This window comes from Triticum dicoccoides, chromosome 4B, assembly GCF_002162155.2.
Source record: "Triticum dicoccoides isolate Atlit2015 ecotype Zavitan chromosome 4B, WEW_v2.0, whole genome shotgun sequence".
Classification (NCBI taxonomy): Eukaryota; Viridiplantae; Streptophyta; class Magnoliopsida; order Poales; family Poaceae; genus Triticum; species Triticum dicoccoides.
The window spans coordinates 21188880-21205174 of record NC_041387.1 but is presented as its reverse complement, the minus strand read 5'-3'; the positions used below and the strand labels follow the sequence as shown (position 1 = coordinate 21205174).

Sequence of the window (16295 nt, the reverse complement as noted above, 5' to 3'; positions counted from 1 at the left end):
CCAAAGTTGTTAAGGCTTGTAAACACTGACTTTTTTTGCTTTCGAATCAACGGCTTTATTCATTACTCATGGGGATTATAAGAGATGTCAATACAATCGTGAAAGAAAGGAGAAATATAGTTCAACCAAAGACACCTCCTTCTATCCCCATAGGCTTGTTTTGCACATCCCTGCCATGCGCCAAAACAAACCTATGAAAGCCTTTGCTCAAATCTGTGATTGCTCATATATACTTCCTAGTGTAGTGCCAAAAACGTCTTACATTATGAGATGAAGGGAGTAATGCTTTTTATAATATAAAAACACAAGTGAGAAAACAAACTACAAACTGCTTGTACTTTTATGTGTGTTATATAAGCTGTAATTTTGCCAACTCAAAAAAAAAGTTGAAATTTCGCAAAAATAAAGAAAGATCAAGCTCATTGTAGGTGGAGGCAGTGCTTTGCGATGCGTGCGCGGCCATCTGGCCCGCCCGCAAATCGCCCTACCCCTCCCTTGTCCATAAATTCCAGTCTCCCACGCCGCCCCAATCTCGCCGCCCCGACTCGACGCGACTCCCAAGCCCAAATCCCCAAATCGCCCCTAAAACCCTAGCCGCCGCCATGGCCGCCTCCCCCACCGCCTCCGCCTCCGGCTCCGCGGCCGCGGCGGCGGCGGCCGCCTCCGAGGCCAACGACGGGCCCACGCTCTCCGTGGTCACCAAGCGCCTCCGCGCGCTGCGCAAGAAGCAGAACCGCATCGCGCAGATGGAGGAGGCCGTCGCCGCCGGCAAGACGCTCAACCAGGAGCAGAAGGAGGTGATGCGCTCCAAGCCCACCCTCGCCGCCGTCATCGACGAGCTCGAGCGCCTCCGCGCGCCGCTCGCCGTCGCCGTCGCTGAGGAGGTCTCCGTCGCCCCCGCCCCCGCCCCGGCCCCGGCCCCGATCCCGGAGCCCTCCGGCTCGGATTCCTCCGTCCAGGACCTCCTCGCGCTCGTCTACTTCGGCACCCTCTTCGACGTCAAGCCGCAGAGCGACTTCATCGCCACCATGGTCGCCCGCGAGCATGAGCGGAGCAGCTGCATCACCTACGACTGCGTCGGGGACGACACTGTGGACCTGCTCGTGGAGGGCGACCTCGACGTCGTGTCCGCTGTGGCGGCCCTTGCCGCGGCTCGCCCTGCTTCCGCGGTGGGCGTCTCCCACCGCGACGCGCTCCAGGCCTGTGCCCACCATGCCCGCTTATGGCTCGCCCGCGCCGACGAGCCGATCCACCCTGGCTCCTCTGTTACTTGTGAGTGTTATTGATATGGTAGATTTGTTATCTGGTTTGGTTGGAAATTATTGCTGACTGAAAGCTGTGGCTTTTGGCTGTAGATGCTGCGGTGAGGGCTAAGCTGGACAGGATCATGGCATCAGACTACTACACAGCAGCTGCAGTTGGAGGAGGGAGCTATGGAGCTGAAGGTGTGCAGGCACAGGAGAGTATGACTGCCTCACCAGAGGCATCAGCAGTGGAGGAGAACCTAGCTGCTGAAGGTCACAAGGTTCGCAAACTGCATTTTTTGCGTAATTTAATTTATGCTTAGCATGGTGCAGTTATCATTGCCCTTAAACTGTGCTCTGATGTTTGTCAACGATTGGTCAATGATGTGCTCCTAGTATTATTATGATCAGCAATGCTGCTGTTGCTGCTGTTTGTGCCGATTCAGTAGTAATGATCAATGTGGAAAACTGCAAGGTCTCTCCATTTGGGATGTAGATTATGCTGTTCCATATGGATGTTGTGCGCCGTTGCTTAGATGTAACAGAGAGTGCCTGTGCATTGGCGTTCTGGAAAAAACTGCTGAAGATAATAACTGAACCACTATGTGCTTTGTATAATATTATGTGTAGTGTCACCACTATCTAGAATTCATTGTTGTGGTCTTGCAATAGCATGATTGTTTATCTTGCAGCTGTTTCTTTTTTTCTTTGCGTGTCTAATTTTTCAGAGTCTACTTTGTTGTCCATTACTTAAAATGCTGGTTGAAAAACACTAATACCTGATGTAAAAACATTCTGAAAAAGGGTACACGTGTTTTGTTTGTAAATTTAACTAAAAAAACTGGCATTTCTGCAGCATGAGTGGAGAAACAAAGTTTAGCGCTCTGACAATATTTGTACCCTTTGTATAAAGCAAGTTTTGTGCTCATAAAGAATTGCATTTTAGAGACCTAGATTTGTTTCTTTTGCTCAGGCGCAAAAATATGTTTGTTTTTCCAATAAAAGCTACTGGAATCTGAATGGATCACACATTTGCACGTGTAATTTCACCTGAATTTTAAGACACTCAAATTATTTACTCCCTCCGCTCTTATATTTCTTTACAGAGGGAGTATTTACTATCTACTGAAGAAGCACATGCTCCTGCATTCCATTTTACCTCTCTGTCATTCTTGCTTGTTGCATATCTACTGTATGATTATGACTTAGGACCAACATAACTTTGATAAAACAACTTAAAAGCTGAATATTCTTTGGGTCTGGTACTCTTTGGCATTCTAGCTGTGTACTTATGATATTGTTGCAGGATTACTTTCCTGAGGTGCAGATTCTCTTTCATAACTATAGGTCATTCATAATCTTTGTTGAGTCCTGAGGAATCTTCTTTGACTTCTATTTTAGGATTAAGCTGCAAGGTCCTAAGCCCTTTACAGTCTTTCTAGTTACAGAATCTACCCTTATTGTTCTTGCCAGTTTTGTTGCGCAAGCTTGATTATAGAGATGTTATTTACCCAGCATTAATATGATAAGTGTAGGCTCCAGCCTCTGGTGCTCGTCATAAAATCACTTACAATTTGAATATGTAGAAGACAAGGCTGCTGCTGTACCCACTCTTTTGTATGTGTACTCAAACTAAAGTTAGTGTCATTTTCCTAAATTTCTAAACTGATTTCTAACCTGTGAGTTCACTCTCACATTCCATTTTTTATAACAACCTAGACATCGTCCAGGCATCATCTGCTGCATGTTGCCTCAAGACATTATATTTACAAACTGTACAATGCCCATCCCCCACCTTTTAGTATTATGATTATTGGAACAAAAGCTAGACAGCAGTGCCATCAACTTACAACACCTTTGGTAATATCACAGTTCTTTGGTGTAGAGTACCATTAAGATGCACCTCCATACCTATGATAAATCAACAAGGTGGGATACGTTGAAATGGTGCATTCATAATTAAATAGTTCTCCTGGAGAAATCATGCTGTCTTGCACTTTTCAAACATCCAATCATGAATTTGGGTAAATGTTTAACTTTTGTGTGTTTTCCAGTCGCTGGAACTGTTTTTGTTTTGCGCCATATGATGAGAAACCTTATCCAACTCACGACAGTCATCTGAGACACTCAGCGTGTAATGGTGCATTCATATTTCACTGATGGCATTTCAGTATTTTTTAGTTCCTGGAGAGAATTGTGTTGATGCAAGTTTTAGGATAACCTGAACTCCTGAAACTTTCGTTCACATGTTTATTGGTAGAACTAATCATTAACGATCTTGGGTGGGAAAGTTAACATGTTAACATGCAAACTGTTTTTAAACAATATTGCGTTGTGCATGTGATGAGAAACCATTTGCAACTCACGATGGTCGTCTGAGACACTTTGTGTGTAATGGTGCATTCATATGTTCTCTGATGCCCCTTCTGTTTCTTCAGTTTGTATGTGATTTGGGCTCTCCTGTGGTTTTTATTTGTACGGAGTGCCTCAGCTTTGTTTGAGGGGTTGATTGCATTTGTTTTCCGTTCATATGTTTTCAGCTGTTGACTCGATATGTCCTTCTCATTCTGAGTGTGTCTATTTGTGTAAAAATAGCATTTTCCAATGTTCTATTTTAAAACAAACTTGTAGTGTCATCTGAACTTGCACTGATTTCACTGAAGATTTGGGTGTTATTTGCCGGTGGCTGCCCAGTGAGCCATGCCAGTGTCATGATAGCTGGTGTATATAGATATATAGAGAACAAAATGTAGGTACATGTAACTGTTATTCTTGATGAGAGGGTCATATTTCCCAGAAGACTGGTTCTCCTGGCTAGCTGTACTCTGATTCCAGACTCCTTGTCTCTAGGTTCAATTGTATAATAAGTATAAAACAAATAATCAGCCACTATATTTTGTCCAGAAAAGCAAAAGAACCACTAATTTCCTGATACTAGCATATGGTGATCAGAGTCAGGACTTTGAGGGTGCACCTAAAGCGCTACCATGTGTGAAGTGTTTCTGCTTATGAGATTTAAAAAATATACTTTGCTAGATTTATTGTTTTTGTTAGTGTAAAGTGTTTCTACTGTTGCTTAGTTGTAATGGCTTGGTTATTATTCATTTTAGCTGAGCTATGATAGACTGAGCAAATACGTTTTGTAACTATCAGATGGTTGTTTATATTTGAATTTCACACGGTTTTATTGTTTGACATTTTGAGGGGTCAAGTATTTTGTTTGTCTACCTCTAAAAGTAGAAATGATTGAGCTTATATTGATCTTGTTGGTATGTTTACTTGTTGACAGGAGGAGAAGGAAGACTCCCATGCTACGGAAATTTACAATGATCATCAGTCTGATTCAGCGGACGTGCAAAATGTGGTAAAGAACGATGACCTGTGGATTGTGGATTGTTTTTCTGTATATGATATATATATATTTACAGGCTGATGCTAACATGCCAGTTTCAGGATCGTGAAGCCCCCGTGAACCCTCCCGAGGAATATCCCTCTGTTCAGGCAGAGCAGGAGAAGTTTGACATGGAAGAGCAAGATGAGAGGGATGCTGAGCCAAAAGAGCAGCAGTTCCAGCACCCTAGGCGGTCTCATCAGAACCAGCGGGGAGGTGGTCGTGGCAGGAGGGGGGCCTACCCCAATGGCCGTGGCGGGCGTGGAGGCGGCCGTGGCATGGGCGGCGGCTACCAGAATGGGCGTGGATACCAGGGTGGGGGTGGCGGATACCAGGGAGGCGGTGGCGGGTACCAGAATGGCCGGGGTGGCGGCGGCGGGTACTACAACAACAACGAAGAAGGGTACTACCAGCCGAGGAACTTCAACAACAGGGGCAGGGGCGGCCGGTCTGGCGGCGGCAACTCTTACTACAGCAACCAGGGAGGAGGCGGCGCGCAGGGAGGAGGCCACGCGTACGCCGAGAGGGTTGAGGCAAATGCTTAGTTGTTGAATTATTTTGCTTGGGTGGAGGTCACGAGAGGAAGAGAGTCTGGGAGCCATTTTGTTATTATAGAACTAACTTAGCCTGTTATTACGTCGCAATCCGTCCCCCATCTGTGAGTTGGTTTTGTTGGTCCAATCCAATGACTGCATATGGTTGGTCGTAAATGTGGAATCTTGGTCGAAAGTAGCTGCAGGTCATGTTTGTTGGTTCACTTGTTGCTTCCTTTTCCGGATGTGTGAGTGTGTTTCTGACTCTTCACTCGTTCGATGTGTCGTGGCAACGAGCACAGATTGAAAAGAAAACGTAGCACAACACTGGAGTTCTCTATGATCCGTTGAACTTTTTCTTGAAAAAGTGCTAGTACCGAGTTCACCTTGTGTTGATTCCTTTTCTGAAGTATGCAATCAAACATGATCAAATTGCACTCATGTAAAAGATTAAACAGGGTATAACTAACATTGTATCTGGGGTCAAAGATATGTACAGTTCAGGCTATATTGTCCTCGTAAATTGTTTTTGCTTTGCCAGAATTATTTCTTGGCCAAACTTTTTATACGACTAAAATACCCTCCTCAGATTTTCAGGAGGCTGATCCTGAGTTGTCATTCACGCACGAAATCCCTCATTTAAAAAAATATTTAAAATCAAAAGTCCACGAGCACGGTGTTTTAACTATGGCGACCTGATGATGCATGAAGGGAGCTCTCATGGTGGAAACTGGAGTCTACTAGTAGTTTTTTTTTTTTAATTTGATGAAAAAATGTTACCAAAATTTTAAAATGTTCAAAAAACTTAAGAAATGTTTGCTTACAAAGGAATGCTCATACTATACAAAAGCGTTATGGAATTTGAAAAAGTTACTCCCAAATTCACAAAAGCTGTTCAATTTTTTAAAAAATATCACTAAAAAAAACGTGTTTTCTAGAAAACAAAATAAAACAATCACTTGAAAACTAGTAATAAAAACAGGAAAAATACAGAGGAACGACGAGCGACTTGCACTACATGGGCCGGCCAGCTTGAGCGTTCCCTATGGTAATGCTGCTCGAACAACGAACTGTCATCTCCACCAGGTTTCTTCTCAGCAACAGATCTTGGAGAAAAGAGGATGCGAGGGGTGAGGGGAAGGCAACACTTGCATCCATTGTGGTGTCAGGTGTTGGCAAGTGTAAAAACTGCCAGAACCTAGCTTGAAAGACTATTTTGCTAGCATGAAACTACATGGGGAGGAGGAGGACGATCTGGATTTCCTAGAGGAAGTAGAAGTTCTCCCCAACGATGTGAGGCGGTTAGGGCTGTTTCGCGTCCATACACCATGCTTACATTTTGTCACGCCTGCAGATGACGATGTGCAGCGGACTGCAAATGCAGTTCAGTTAACTGCTGTTAACTGAACCGCAACCGTGTGTGTGTCGTGTATGGGCCGGAGGCCATGTGTGTGTGTTGGGTCATGGCCCAGGGTGAGCCCAGTGGGAACAGCTACTTATTGTATGGTGATGGAATGCGTGAGGCAGCAAGTGATTAGAATCGAATCTTCCTTTCCCCTTCGTCAAGTTCTCTCCTCCTCCTCCCCTGTTCTTCTCACCTACCGATCCAATCTCGATCCCCTCTCCCCCTCCTTCTCCCTCGGGTCATGACAATTTGGTAATCAGAGCCTAGATTTTTTTTCCCACCACCTCACGCCGCCGCGACTCTCATACCCTCTCGATCGCCGGTAACATCCACCGAGGCAGGTGCAGCCGCTCCGGCGAGTTTGCACGAAATCCTGCTCGGGGTTCATCCGATTTGGAGCGAGACCACGGCGCCGTCCAAGCCCTCGGCGCAGACTCGCCGCGTCCTCGACGCGATGTCGGAGACCACGGACAAGCTGCAGAACTTGCTGGAGTCGGTCATCCGTCGCCTCGATGCGAATCAGAAAACGGCCGACGAGCGACACCAAGCGCAGCTCTCCTACAACGAGTAGGTCTCCACCGAGCTCAAGCACCTCTCCAAGCAAATCGATCTCATCCAGGCTGATGTGGATGAGGCGCGCAAGGCCGCACCGACGGTCGACCCCTCCGCCGCGCCCCACACTGCCCTGTCACCCTCGAGAATTTCGGCGACGGCGGGCTCCTCTGCACCACCACCACCACCACCACCTCCGCCGACTCGCCCCGCTCCTCCCCCACTCTATACGGAGGGAGCGGCTCAGCTGCCCTATGCGCGGCTGGTCAACCACGGGCCGCCTCTGCTGCTTCAGCCCTCTCCGACGGCCCCGGATCGAGAATGCGGGACAGATCTCTACACCAAACCACCGAAGCACGATTTTCCCCGGTTCGACGGCGACGCCCCACGCATCTGGCTCGAGCGCTGCATCTCCTACTTCAAGCTGTACCGAGTGCCGCCGCACAGTTGGGTCATCACGGCCTCGCTGTACATGGATGGTTTGGCAGTGATGTGGCTGCAGGCTCACCGTCAGAAACATTCAGGCTTATCGTGGGCGGCTTTCCGTACAGCCGTGGAAGAGGAATTTGGGCCAGAAGAGTTCGAAGCGCAAATGCATCAGTTGGTTCAGTTGCGGCAGACTGGGAGCGTGCAAGAGTATCGCCAGCAGTTCGAGACATCGATGTATCACTTGTTGTCTCTGGATCCGCACTTGAGCCCGCAGTTTTTCGTCTCTCAGTTCCTGCTGGGCCTCAAGGATGAACTCCGGCTAGGCGTCCGTCTTCAGTCCCCCTCCAGTATCACTCGAGCAGCTCTGTTTGCAAGGATTCAGGAAGAGGAGTTGGAGCGACAACGCGCACAACGCTAAAGGATCATGCCAGTGGGTCGCCCACCTCCACAAGCATCTACAGCAGCCACCATTCCAGTCCGGACAGCAGCAGCGCAACCGCGCCCAGCGAACGATGATTTTGCTCGGGAACGGCAGCTACGAGAATTCCGAAGAGCTAATGGCTTGTGCTTTCGTTGTGGGGATAAGTACTCTCGCGAGCATGAGTGCAAACGCACGGGGCAGATTCTGATGATTGAAGTGGGTGAATTCGGAGAAACTCTGTCCGACGACACGGTGCATGCACTGCAACTGTTGGATGCTCCAATTCAACAAGAACCAGAATGCTGCTCTCTGAGCCAGCATGCCGTGTCCGGTGAGGAAGGGCCATCTACAATTCGCTTACGCGCTCAAGTCGGCGACCAGATCATGTTGCTGTTAGTTGACTCCGGGAGTTCCCACAGTTTCATTAGTGAAAACTTCACTGCCCGGATTGCTGCTAAGCAGGAAGATCTGCCTCCTGTGTCCGTTCGGGTGGCAAATGGACAACGACTGCTATGCAACAAAATGGTGCGCAAAATGGCCTGGCAAGTGCCTGGTCACACATTCCACACTGACCTTCGAGTGTTGCCACTGAGTGCCTACGATGGCGTACTGGGAATGGACTGGCTCTCTGCCCACAGCCCGATGTTGTGCCACTGGGAACTGAAGACGATTCAGTTTGACACTGGGGGCAAAACAGTGAAACTGCAAGGGGTGAAGAACACCAATCAGCCTCCAATTTCAGAGCTCGATGCTTATGAGCTTCACAGAATGGAAATGGCCAACGACATCTGGACAGCAGCTCTGGTCACCGTGGAGAAAACTGACGAACCACCATCTGCACCTATCCCTGACAACATTCAGAAGGTTCTGCGCGAGTATCAAGATGTGTTTGCAGAACCAACCACCCTGCCTCCGCGTCGTCAGTATGATCACAACATCAACCTGGAACCGGGTATCACGCCGATCAACACAAAGCCGTATCGCTACTCGCCAGCGCAGAAGGATGAAATTGAACGGCAAGTTTAGGAGATGCTCGACTCGGGCCTCATCACGCATAGCATGAGTCCCTACGGTGCGCCCGCGCTGCTTGTGAAAAAGAAGGATGGCAGCTGGCGTTTTTGCGTTGATTTTCAACGCCTGAACACAGCAATCGTGAAGAACAAATTTCCACTCACTGTGGTTGATGAGCTGCTCGACGAATTGGCCGGGGCCAAGTACTTCTCCAAGATTGACTTTCGCGCGGGTTATCACCAAATCCGTATGAGGGAACAAGACGAGGAGAAAACAGCTTTCAAGACTCATCACAGTCATTACCATTTTCGCGTCATGCCATTCGGATTGTGCAACGCGCCAACCACATTCCAGTGCCTGATGAACACAGTCTTCGGCCGTTATGTCCGTAAGTTGATCATCATTTTCTTGGATGACATCTTGGTTTTCAGCTTCGACCTGCAGGAACACGAAGAACACCTGCGCCTCACCTTGGACCTTTTGCGTGAGCACCAGCTGTTCGCCAAGGCCAGCAAGTGTTCGTTCGCGCAAACAAGCATCGAGTACCTTGGGCACGTGATCTCGCAAGACGGCGTTGCCACAGATACAAGCAAGACCAGTGCTATGCATGCCTGGCCCGTGCCCTCGACACCAACTAAGCTGCGTGGATTCTTGGGATTGACAGGCTACTACCGCAAGTTCGTTCCTCACTATGGCATCATCGCCAAGCCTCTGACGCAGCTCCTCTCGAAGAAAGGGTTTGTCTGGAGCGACACGGCACAGCGAGCTTTTGACATGCTCAAGCAGGCAATGATGAGCACGCCGGTCTTGGCTCTCCCCAACTTCACACGCCCGTTCGCCATCGAAAGGGATGCATGCGACACGGGCGTGGGCGCGGTGCTCACCCAAGATGGCCACCCTGTCGCCTACCTCAGCAAGGCTCTTGGGGTGCGGAATCAGAAGCTCTCCACGTATGAAAAAGAATTCCTCGCCGTGATGATGGCCGTCGACAAGTGGCGACCGTACCTGCAACGTGCCCCGTTCGAGATCGTCACCGACCACAAAAGTTTGTGCGCACTGGGCGATCAGCAGCTGGTCACCGATCTGCAACGCAAGGCTATGGCAAAGATGGTGGGCCTCCAATTCTCCTTCCGTTACAAGAAAGGTGTCGACAACGGCGCCGCCGATGCACTATCTCGCGTTGGCCACCTGCTGGAGCTCGACGCGCTGTCCATGTGCCAACCCCAGTGGCTGCAAGAGGTGGCGAACTCCTACGAGACTGACCCCGAGTCACAAGAGTTGCTCGCCAAGCTGGCAGTGGTGGGCGAGGACGATCAAGGCCGGGCACTGCAGAATGGAGTAATACGTCAGCGCGGCCGCCTGTGGATCGACGCCAACTCCGGGCTCCAGACCAAGCTCATCGCAGCGCTCCATCACAGTGCGGTGGGGGGCCATTCGGGAGCTACAACCACTTACCACAGAGTGCGCAAGCTCTTTGCCTGGCCCGGCCTCAAGCGCGCCGTGGAAGACTTTGTTTGTCAATGCGGCATCTGCCAGCACGCCAAGCACGAGAACAAGCACCCGACCGGCAAGCTTCAACCCCTGCCGATTCTGGACGCGCCATGGCAAGATGTGACCATGGACTTCGTCGAGGGTCTACCCAAGTCCGAAGGATGTGACTCCATCCTGGTCGTCGTCGATCGGCTCACCAAGTTCGCGCACTTCGTGCCACTCCATCACCCCTTCACGGCGGCGCAGGTGGCCCGCGCGTTCTGGGAGCACGTCATAAAGCTGCACGGCGTCCCTCGCTCCATCGTCTCCGATCGTGACAAAATCTTCACCAGTGCCATGTGGCGAGAGCTGCTCACTGCGGCCGGCACCAAGATCCTCTACTCCACCGCCTACCACCCCCAGACGGACGGCCAGACGGAGCGGGTCAACCAGTGTCTGGAGATGTACCTGCGATGCGCCGTCCACGACACCCCGCGGCAATGCGCAAGTGGCTGCCGGCAGCAGAGTTCTGGTATAACTCCACACATCACACGTCTCTCAAGTGCTCGCCATTCAGGGCACTCTACGGCATCGACCCTAACCTGGGCTGCTTACCGCACTTCAGCGCCAACTCGACCCCGAGCGCACCTGCGGAGGATCTGGACTGGGCGGCCCACACGGAACACCTCCGTGCTCAGCTTGCTCACGCTCAGTCGCGTTTCAAGAAGCAGGCTGATCGTCACCGTGCCGAGCGCGCGTTCGACATCGGCGAGCAAGTGCTGCTCAAGCTACAACCGTACGCGCAGTCGTCGGTTGTCAATCGCTCCTGCTGGAAGCTCTCCTACAAGTTCTACGGGCCATTCACGGTGACTGAACGGATCGGCAACCTGGCGTACCGTCTTCAACTACCAGCCGACAGCTGAATCCATCCGGTATTTCATGTGTCTCAGCTGAAGCCTTACACCCCCGATTACACCCCGGTCTTCTCCGAGCTGCCGCAGGTACCGGACTTGGTCACCGGCGACACGGAACCAGTGGCCATCGTGGAGCGTCGCATGATGAAGAAAGGAGATGCGCCAGTAATCCAGCTACAAGTGCAGTGGTCCAATCGATCTCCAACAACCACAACCTGGGAAGATTATCACACATTAAAAGAGCGCTACCCATTGGCCTGCATCTGGGAAGGAGCTTCCTCTCAAGATGGGGGCAATGTCACGCCTGCAGATGATGATCTGCAGCGGACTGCAAATGCAGTTCAGTTAACTGCCGTTAACTGAACCGCAACCGTGTGTGTGTCGTGTATGGGCCGGAGGCCATGTGTGTGTGTTGGGTCGTGGCCCAGGGTGAGCCCAGTGGGAACAGCTACTTATTGTACGGTGATGGAATGCGTGAGGCAGCAAGTGATTAGAATCGAATCTTCCTTTCCCCTTCGTCAAGTTCTCTCCTCCTCCTCCCCTGTTCTTCTCACCTACCGATCCAATCTCGATCCCCTCTCCCCCTCCTTCTCCCTCGGGTCATGACACATTTCAGCCTTTTTGCGTGGTCCTTAGCCAAAGGCGCGACTTTCAATATCAGGGCATCTTCAACCCGGACCCTCAACCGCCCCCGCATACATCCGGACCACAAGGTTCAGACGTGTTGTCCATTCGCAGGCGTAGAAAAGTTTGTTATGCCCTAAACAAATCATTTTAGAGCCCTACATTGGTTTCTTATGCCCACACACAGAAAAGTTTGTTTTCCCAAGAAAAACTACTGAAATCTGAATGGCTCAAACATTGCATGTGTAAATTTACATGAATTCTAAAAGGATCCAGCGCATAGAATCTCCCACACAAGATGGGGTCTGGGGAGGGATTATAGAAACCTAGTCTTACCCCTGCGAAGTGCAATGCAGAGAGGCTGCAAAGTGAAATTTAGAAACTGTACAATGCCCATCCCCACCTTTTAGTATTATGATTATTGGAACAAAGGTAGACAGCAGTGCCATCACCTTACACTTTCCTGGAGACCATCGTGTTATGCAAGTTTTAGAATAATAACTTGAACTACTGAAACTTTTGTGCACATGTTTATTGGTAGAAGTAGAACTAACAATTAATAATCATGGGTGGAAAATATCTGTGTTAATATGCATACTGATTTTTACAATACTGTATTGTGCATGTGACGAGAAACCATATATACTCACGACGGTCGTCTCAGACACTTTAACACTTAGTGTGTAATGGTGCAGTCATATGTTCTCTGATGCCCCTTCTATTTCTTTAGTTTGTGTGTGATTTGGATTCTCCTGTGGTTTCTTTTTGTACGAAATGCCTCATCCTTGTTTGATGAGTTAATTACATTAGTTTTCCATTGATACTTAGCTATGTAGTGGCACAATGAGGAACTTAGAGCATCTTCAATAGAAGACACAAATTTGAAGATGTAAAACAGGAGATGTAAAAATTTAAATTCGGAGCCATCTCCTCCTCCTCCTCCTCCTCCCCCGGCTGCTGCTCCTCCTCCCCTGGCTCCGGCGAGTCCGGAGACAGCCCGGCAGCGACGCGGGCGGCGCGCGCGGCTTGCCTCGTCCGGATCTCCTGCCGGATCTCGTAGCATGGCGTAGTAGATGATCTTGCTCCGGACCATGACTGACTGCTGGAGCTGGGCGGAGCATCGGACCGTCGGCAGAGCGCAGGAGCGGCAGAGGGAGGAGGTGGATGGGCTCGAACTGGCTGCGGGAAGAGGGGAAGGGGGATGGGTTAGGGTTGCGGGACGTCGTCCGACTTAAATAGCTGGATTTGGTCTTGGGCGGCGAGCCGGAGCGGCGCCACGCGGCGTTCACACCACGGCGACGGACGCGGCGAGCGTCGGACCGCCGGGTTTCCTGGTGTTTCCGCGTGGGACCCTACCGTCATATCGACGTGGCAGGCGTGCCAGGGCGCCCCCATATCTGCCCCATATTTGGGCTAGATATGGAGGGTGTCGGTCAGTCCGGGTGTTTGAGGGCCGTTTGAGGGGGCCGTCTGGGTCGTAAAAACGTGATCGGGCAGTTTGAGAGGTCCGGCTGTAGATGCTCTAAGTTGTAGGATTAATTTACCCTTCCACACAAGATGAATCACTAGCGCGCCAATAATCACAAAAAGGTGACCACTAGGATAATTGCAAGTACACATTGGTCCGAAAATTCCAAACAAAACATTGTGTTTAAAACATTCCAACTTCACAAGATATATGCAGGTTTTACCACATAAGTTCACATATTGCTTCCCACTTCAAGTGGTAAGCCCGCCTCTCCTAACCGCATAAGTCTTGGGTTCGAGCCCCCCATGTACATTCAAAACCTGGTTGGTGTGATTCTACAAAAAATAAATTTGATAAAATATGCTCAAAATAAATCACATTACTAACAAAACTGACAATTTTTCTGCTCCTATTACGATGCAAAACCTGGGTACCAATAGACAATCATACATTCTAGAAATTTGTGTCTAGACATCAGTTGTATAACATTCTTTAGAGATCTCAGTCAAGATATTTAGAAGCTACAAATGAAACATAATACATACATATACACTATGATTTTGATCTCAATTTCCCAAATCAATCAGTGTAGGCTTCCATTTTTCCTTTTTCTTGGACCTTGCGACACTTGATTGTATGAATATTTAGAATAGTCAAGGCATCAAATAAATAATAATAATAAATATTGCAAAATATTGTATATTTACTAAAAATATGGTTTGGGTGATAAGTGCCAGAACTGTATACATATATGTTGTCAATTTTTCTTTGTGTGACAGAAAACATTATAACTAAAATTGTACATTGATTTTATATGTTATAGAGAAATAAAAGTTTGGTATAAATAATTTATGTTTATTTTGATCTGAGTTTGCAACCAAATACACCACCAGGAGTACAAGCGTGAAAGCAATCACCGATAAAATGATAAGAACATGCCAATATAATGCGGCATTTGGCGGCTGAGAGATGGGTGCAGACTTCAGAACTAATACAAAGTAATGCATGCAATCAGTTCCTGCCTCGTAGTTAACTTTTTGATTTCATCAGATATAAAGGGAAGTTTGATGCATGTACCTTCTTTGCATCCATTCGTCGGGATGTAGATGTCGTCCGGCTGTACCCTAACACAGTCGGCATAGATCTTGATAATGTCTTCAACACCCATTCCGGTTTCCTTGACACCACCACCCTCGCCTAGCGTGCAAAGGCATGCTGGCACATTGGATGGAGAAATTGTGGATCTCAGCAGAGAGCAACATGAATCATCTTCCGTGCGGAGAGCACACTCGGTACTAACCGATATACTCAGATAATATGCGCGGGGACAACTAGTGAAAACCGGTGCAGTGGGTCCTGAGTCAAATCAAAAGTAACAAGTTAACTACCAGCTGTCCGAGATAGGTAACACATTGGTAGGCCAGACAGCCACAGACTAATCCTATGGGCAATGAATTTGACCCAACTTTTTTTCACGATTCAGGAAGGGTCCGAAAACCACCCGTAGGAAACTAGTCTTACCAGAGTATCACATTGAAATAATTGACAAAAAGAAAGAGGTGATAAACTACATAGTGAAAAGCACGGGAAACTTTTGCTCTGCATGGGCCGAGCCGAACGAATGGGCTATTTATCACATCCACCGCTCGACATCTGGTGGAGGTTCTAAAAGTGATTGACAAGTTGTGGCGTGCCTACCTCTGGGCAGGATCTGACACGGTTAGTGGCGGCAAGTGCAAGATTAACTGGGACCACGTCTGCAAGCCAAAGGAATATGTGGGCCTTGGCATTTTGCACCTTCGCAAGTTTGCAGCCGCCCTCCGACTGAGGTTGCTATGGCTTGAGTGGGATGACCCACCCTGTGAGTGGTGTGGATTTGGACGCCTTGCACGACATCTGACTGCGACCTTTTCGCGGACTTGACTGAGGTCATGCTACTTCTTAAGCTTGCGTTGGTTTTTTCCTTGAAAAGGTAAGGGTGATGCAGCAAAGTAGAGATAAGTATTTTCCTCAGTTTGAGAACCAAGGAATCAATCCGGTAGGAGATAACGCACAAATCACCTAATTCCTGCACAAGCAATCAAACAACTTGCACCCAATGCGATAAAGGAGTTGTCAATCCCTTCGCGGTTACTTGCAAAAGTGGTATCTGATAGAGATATATGAAACTAAACAAAAGGTAAAGTAGATATTTTCGGTATTTTTGGTTTATAGATCGGAAAGTAAAAGATTGCAAAATAGTGAATCGGAAACTAATATTGTAGATCGGAAACTTATATGATGGAAAATAGACCGGGGGCATAGGTTTCACTAGAGGCTTCTCTCAAGATAGCAAATAATATGGTGGGTGAACAAATTACTGCCGATCAATTGATAGAAAAGCACAAAGTTATGACAATATCTAAGGCAATGATTATGAAATATAGGCATCACATCTGTGTCAAGTAGATCGAAATGATTCTGCATCTACTACTATTACTCCACACATCGACCGACTCCTGCTTGCATCTAGAATATTAAGTTCATGAAGAACAGAGTAACGCATCAAGTAAGATGACATGATGTAGAGGAATTAACTCAAGCAATATGATGAAAACCCCATCTTTTTATCTTCGATGGCAACAAAACAATACGTGCCTTGTTGCTCCTACTGTCACTGGAAAAAGACACCGCAGGATTGAACCCAAAGCTAAGCACTTCTCCCATTGCAAGAAAAACCAATATAGTTGGGCAAACCAAACCAATAGTTTGAACAGAATTACAAAGATATCAAATCATGCATAAAAGAATTCATAGAAGATTCAAATAATATTCATAGATAAGTTGATCATAA

At 48.3% G+C, this 16295-nt stretch overlaps 1 protein-coding gene, 2 non-coding genes and 1 pseudogene across 4 annotated transcripts; all 4 read left to right on the top strand.

Moving 5' to 3' along the window:
- The first annotated feature begins 535 nt into the window (after positions 1-535).
- Positions 536-5508, top strand: LOC119294677 (nuclear transport factor 2-like). Of its 2 annotated transcripts, none has more exons than XM_037572916.1 (4): positions 536-1272; positions 1356-1525; positions 4534-4608; positions 4698-5508. In XM_037572916.1, the coding sequence occupies exons 1-4, from the start codon at positions 603-605 to the stop codon at positions 5178-5180; spliced, it is 1398 nt and encodes a 465-aa protein (XP_037428813.1). In that variant the 5' UTR covers positions 536-602; the 3' UTR covers positions 5181-5508. The 2 variants fall into 2 exon arrangements, with proteins under 2 accessions (XP_037428813.1, XP_037428811.1); XM_037572914.1 differs by having other exon boundaries at positions 4692-5508.
- Positions 3321-3408, top strand: LOC119296546. The gene has a single exon (XR_005145279.1). It is a non-coding gene; the product is annotated as a small nucleolar RNA Z161/Z228 (small nucleolar RNA).
- LOC119296544 lies at positions 3579-3667 on the top strand. Its single transcript, XR_005145278.1, has one exon. It is a non-coding gene; the product is annotated as a small nucleolar RNA Z161/Z228 (small nucleolar RNA).
- A 7105-nt stretch (positions 5509-12613) lies between the features above and the next one.
- On the top strand, positions 12614-12709 carry LOC119296545 (annotated as a pseudogene).
- Positions 12710-16295: the final 3586 nt, after the last annotated feature.

Bases quoted from the DNA above. Each gene is read 5' to 3' on its own strand.
- LOC119294677 (XM_037572914.1), top strand. From the start codon at position 603: ATGGCCGCCTCCCCCACCGCCTCCGCCTCCGGCTCCGCGGCCGCGGCG. The intron at 1,273-1,355 runs GTGAGTGTTATT...TTTTGGCTGTAG, and splicing joins CCCTGGCTCCTCTGTTACTT to ATGCTGCGGTGAGGGCTAAG. The intron at 4,609-4,691 runs GTAAAGAACGAT...CTAACATGCCAG, and splicing joins CAGCGGACGTGCAAAATGTG to TTTCAGGATCGTGAAGCCCC.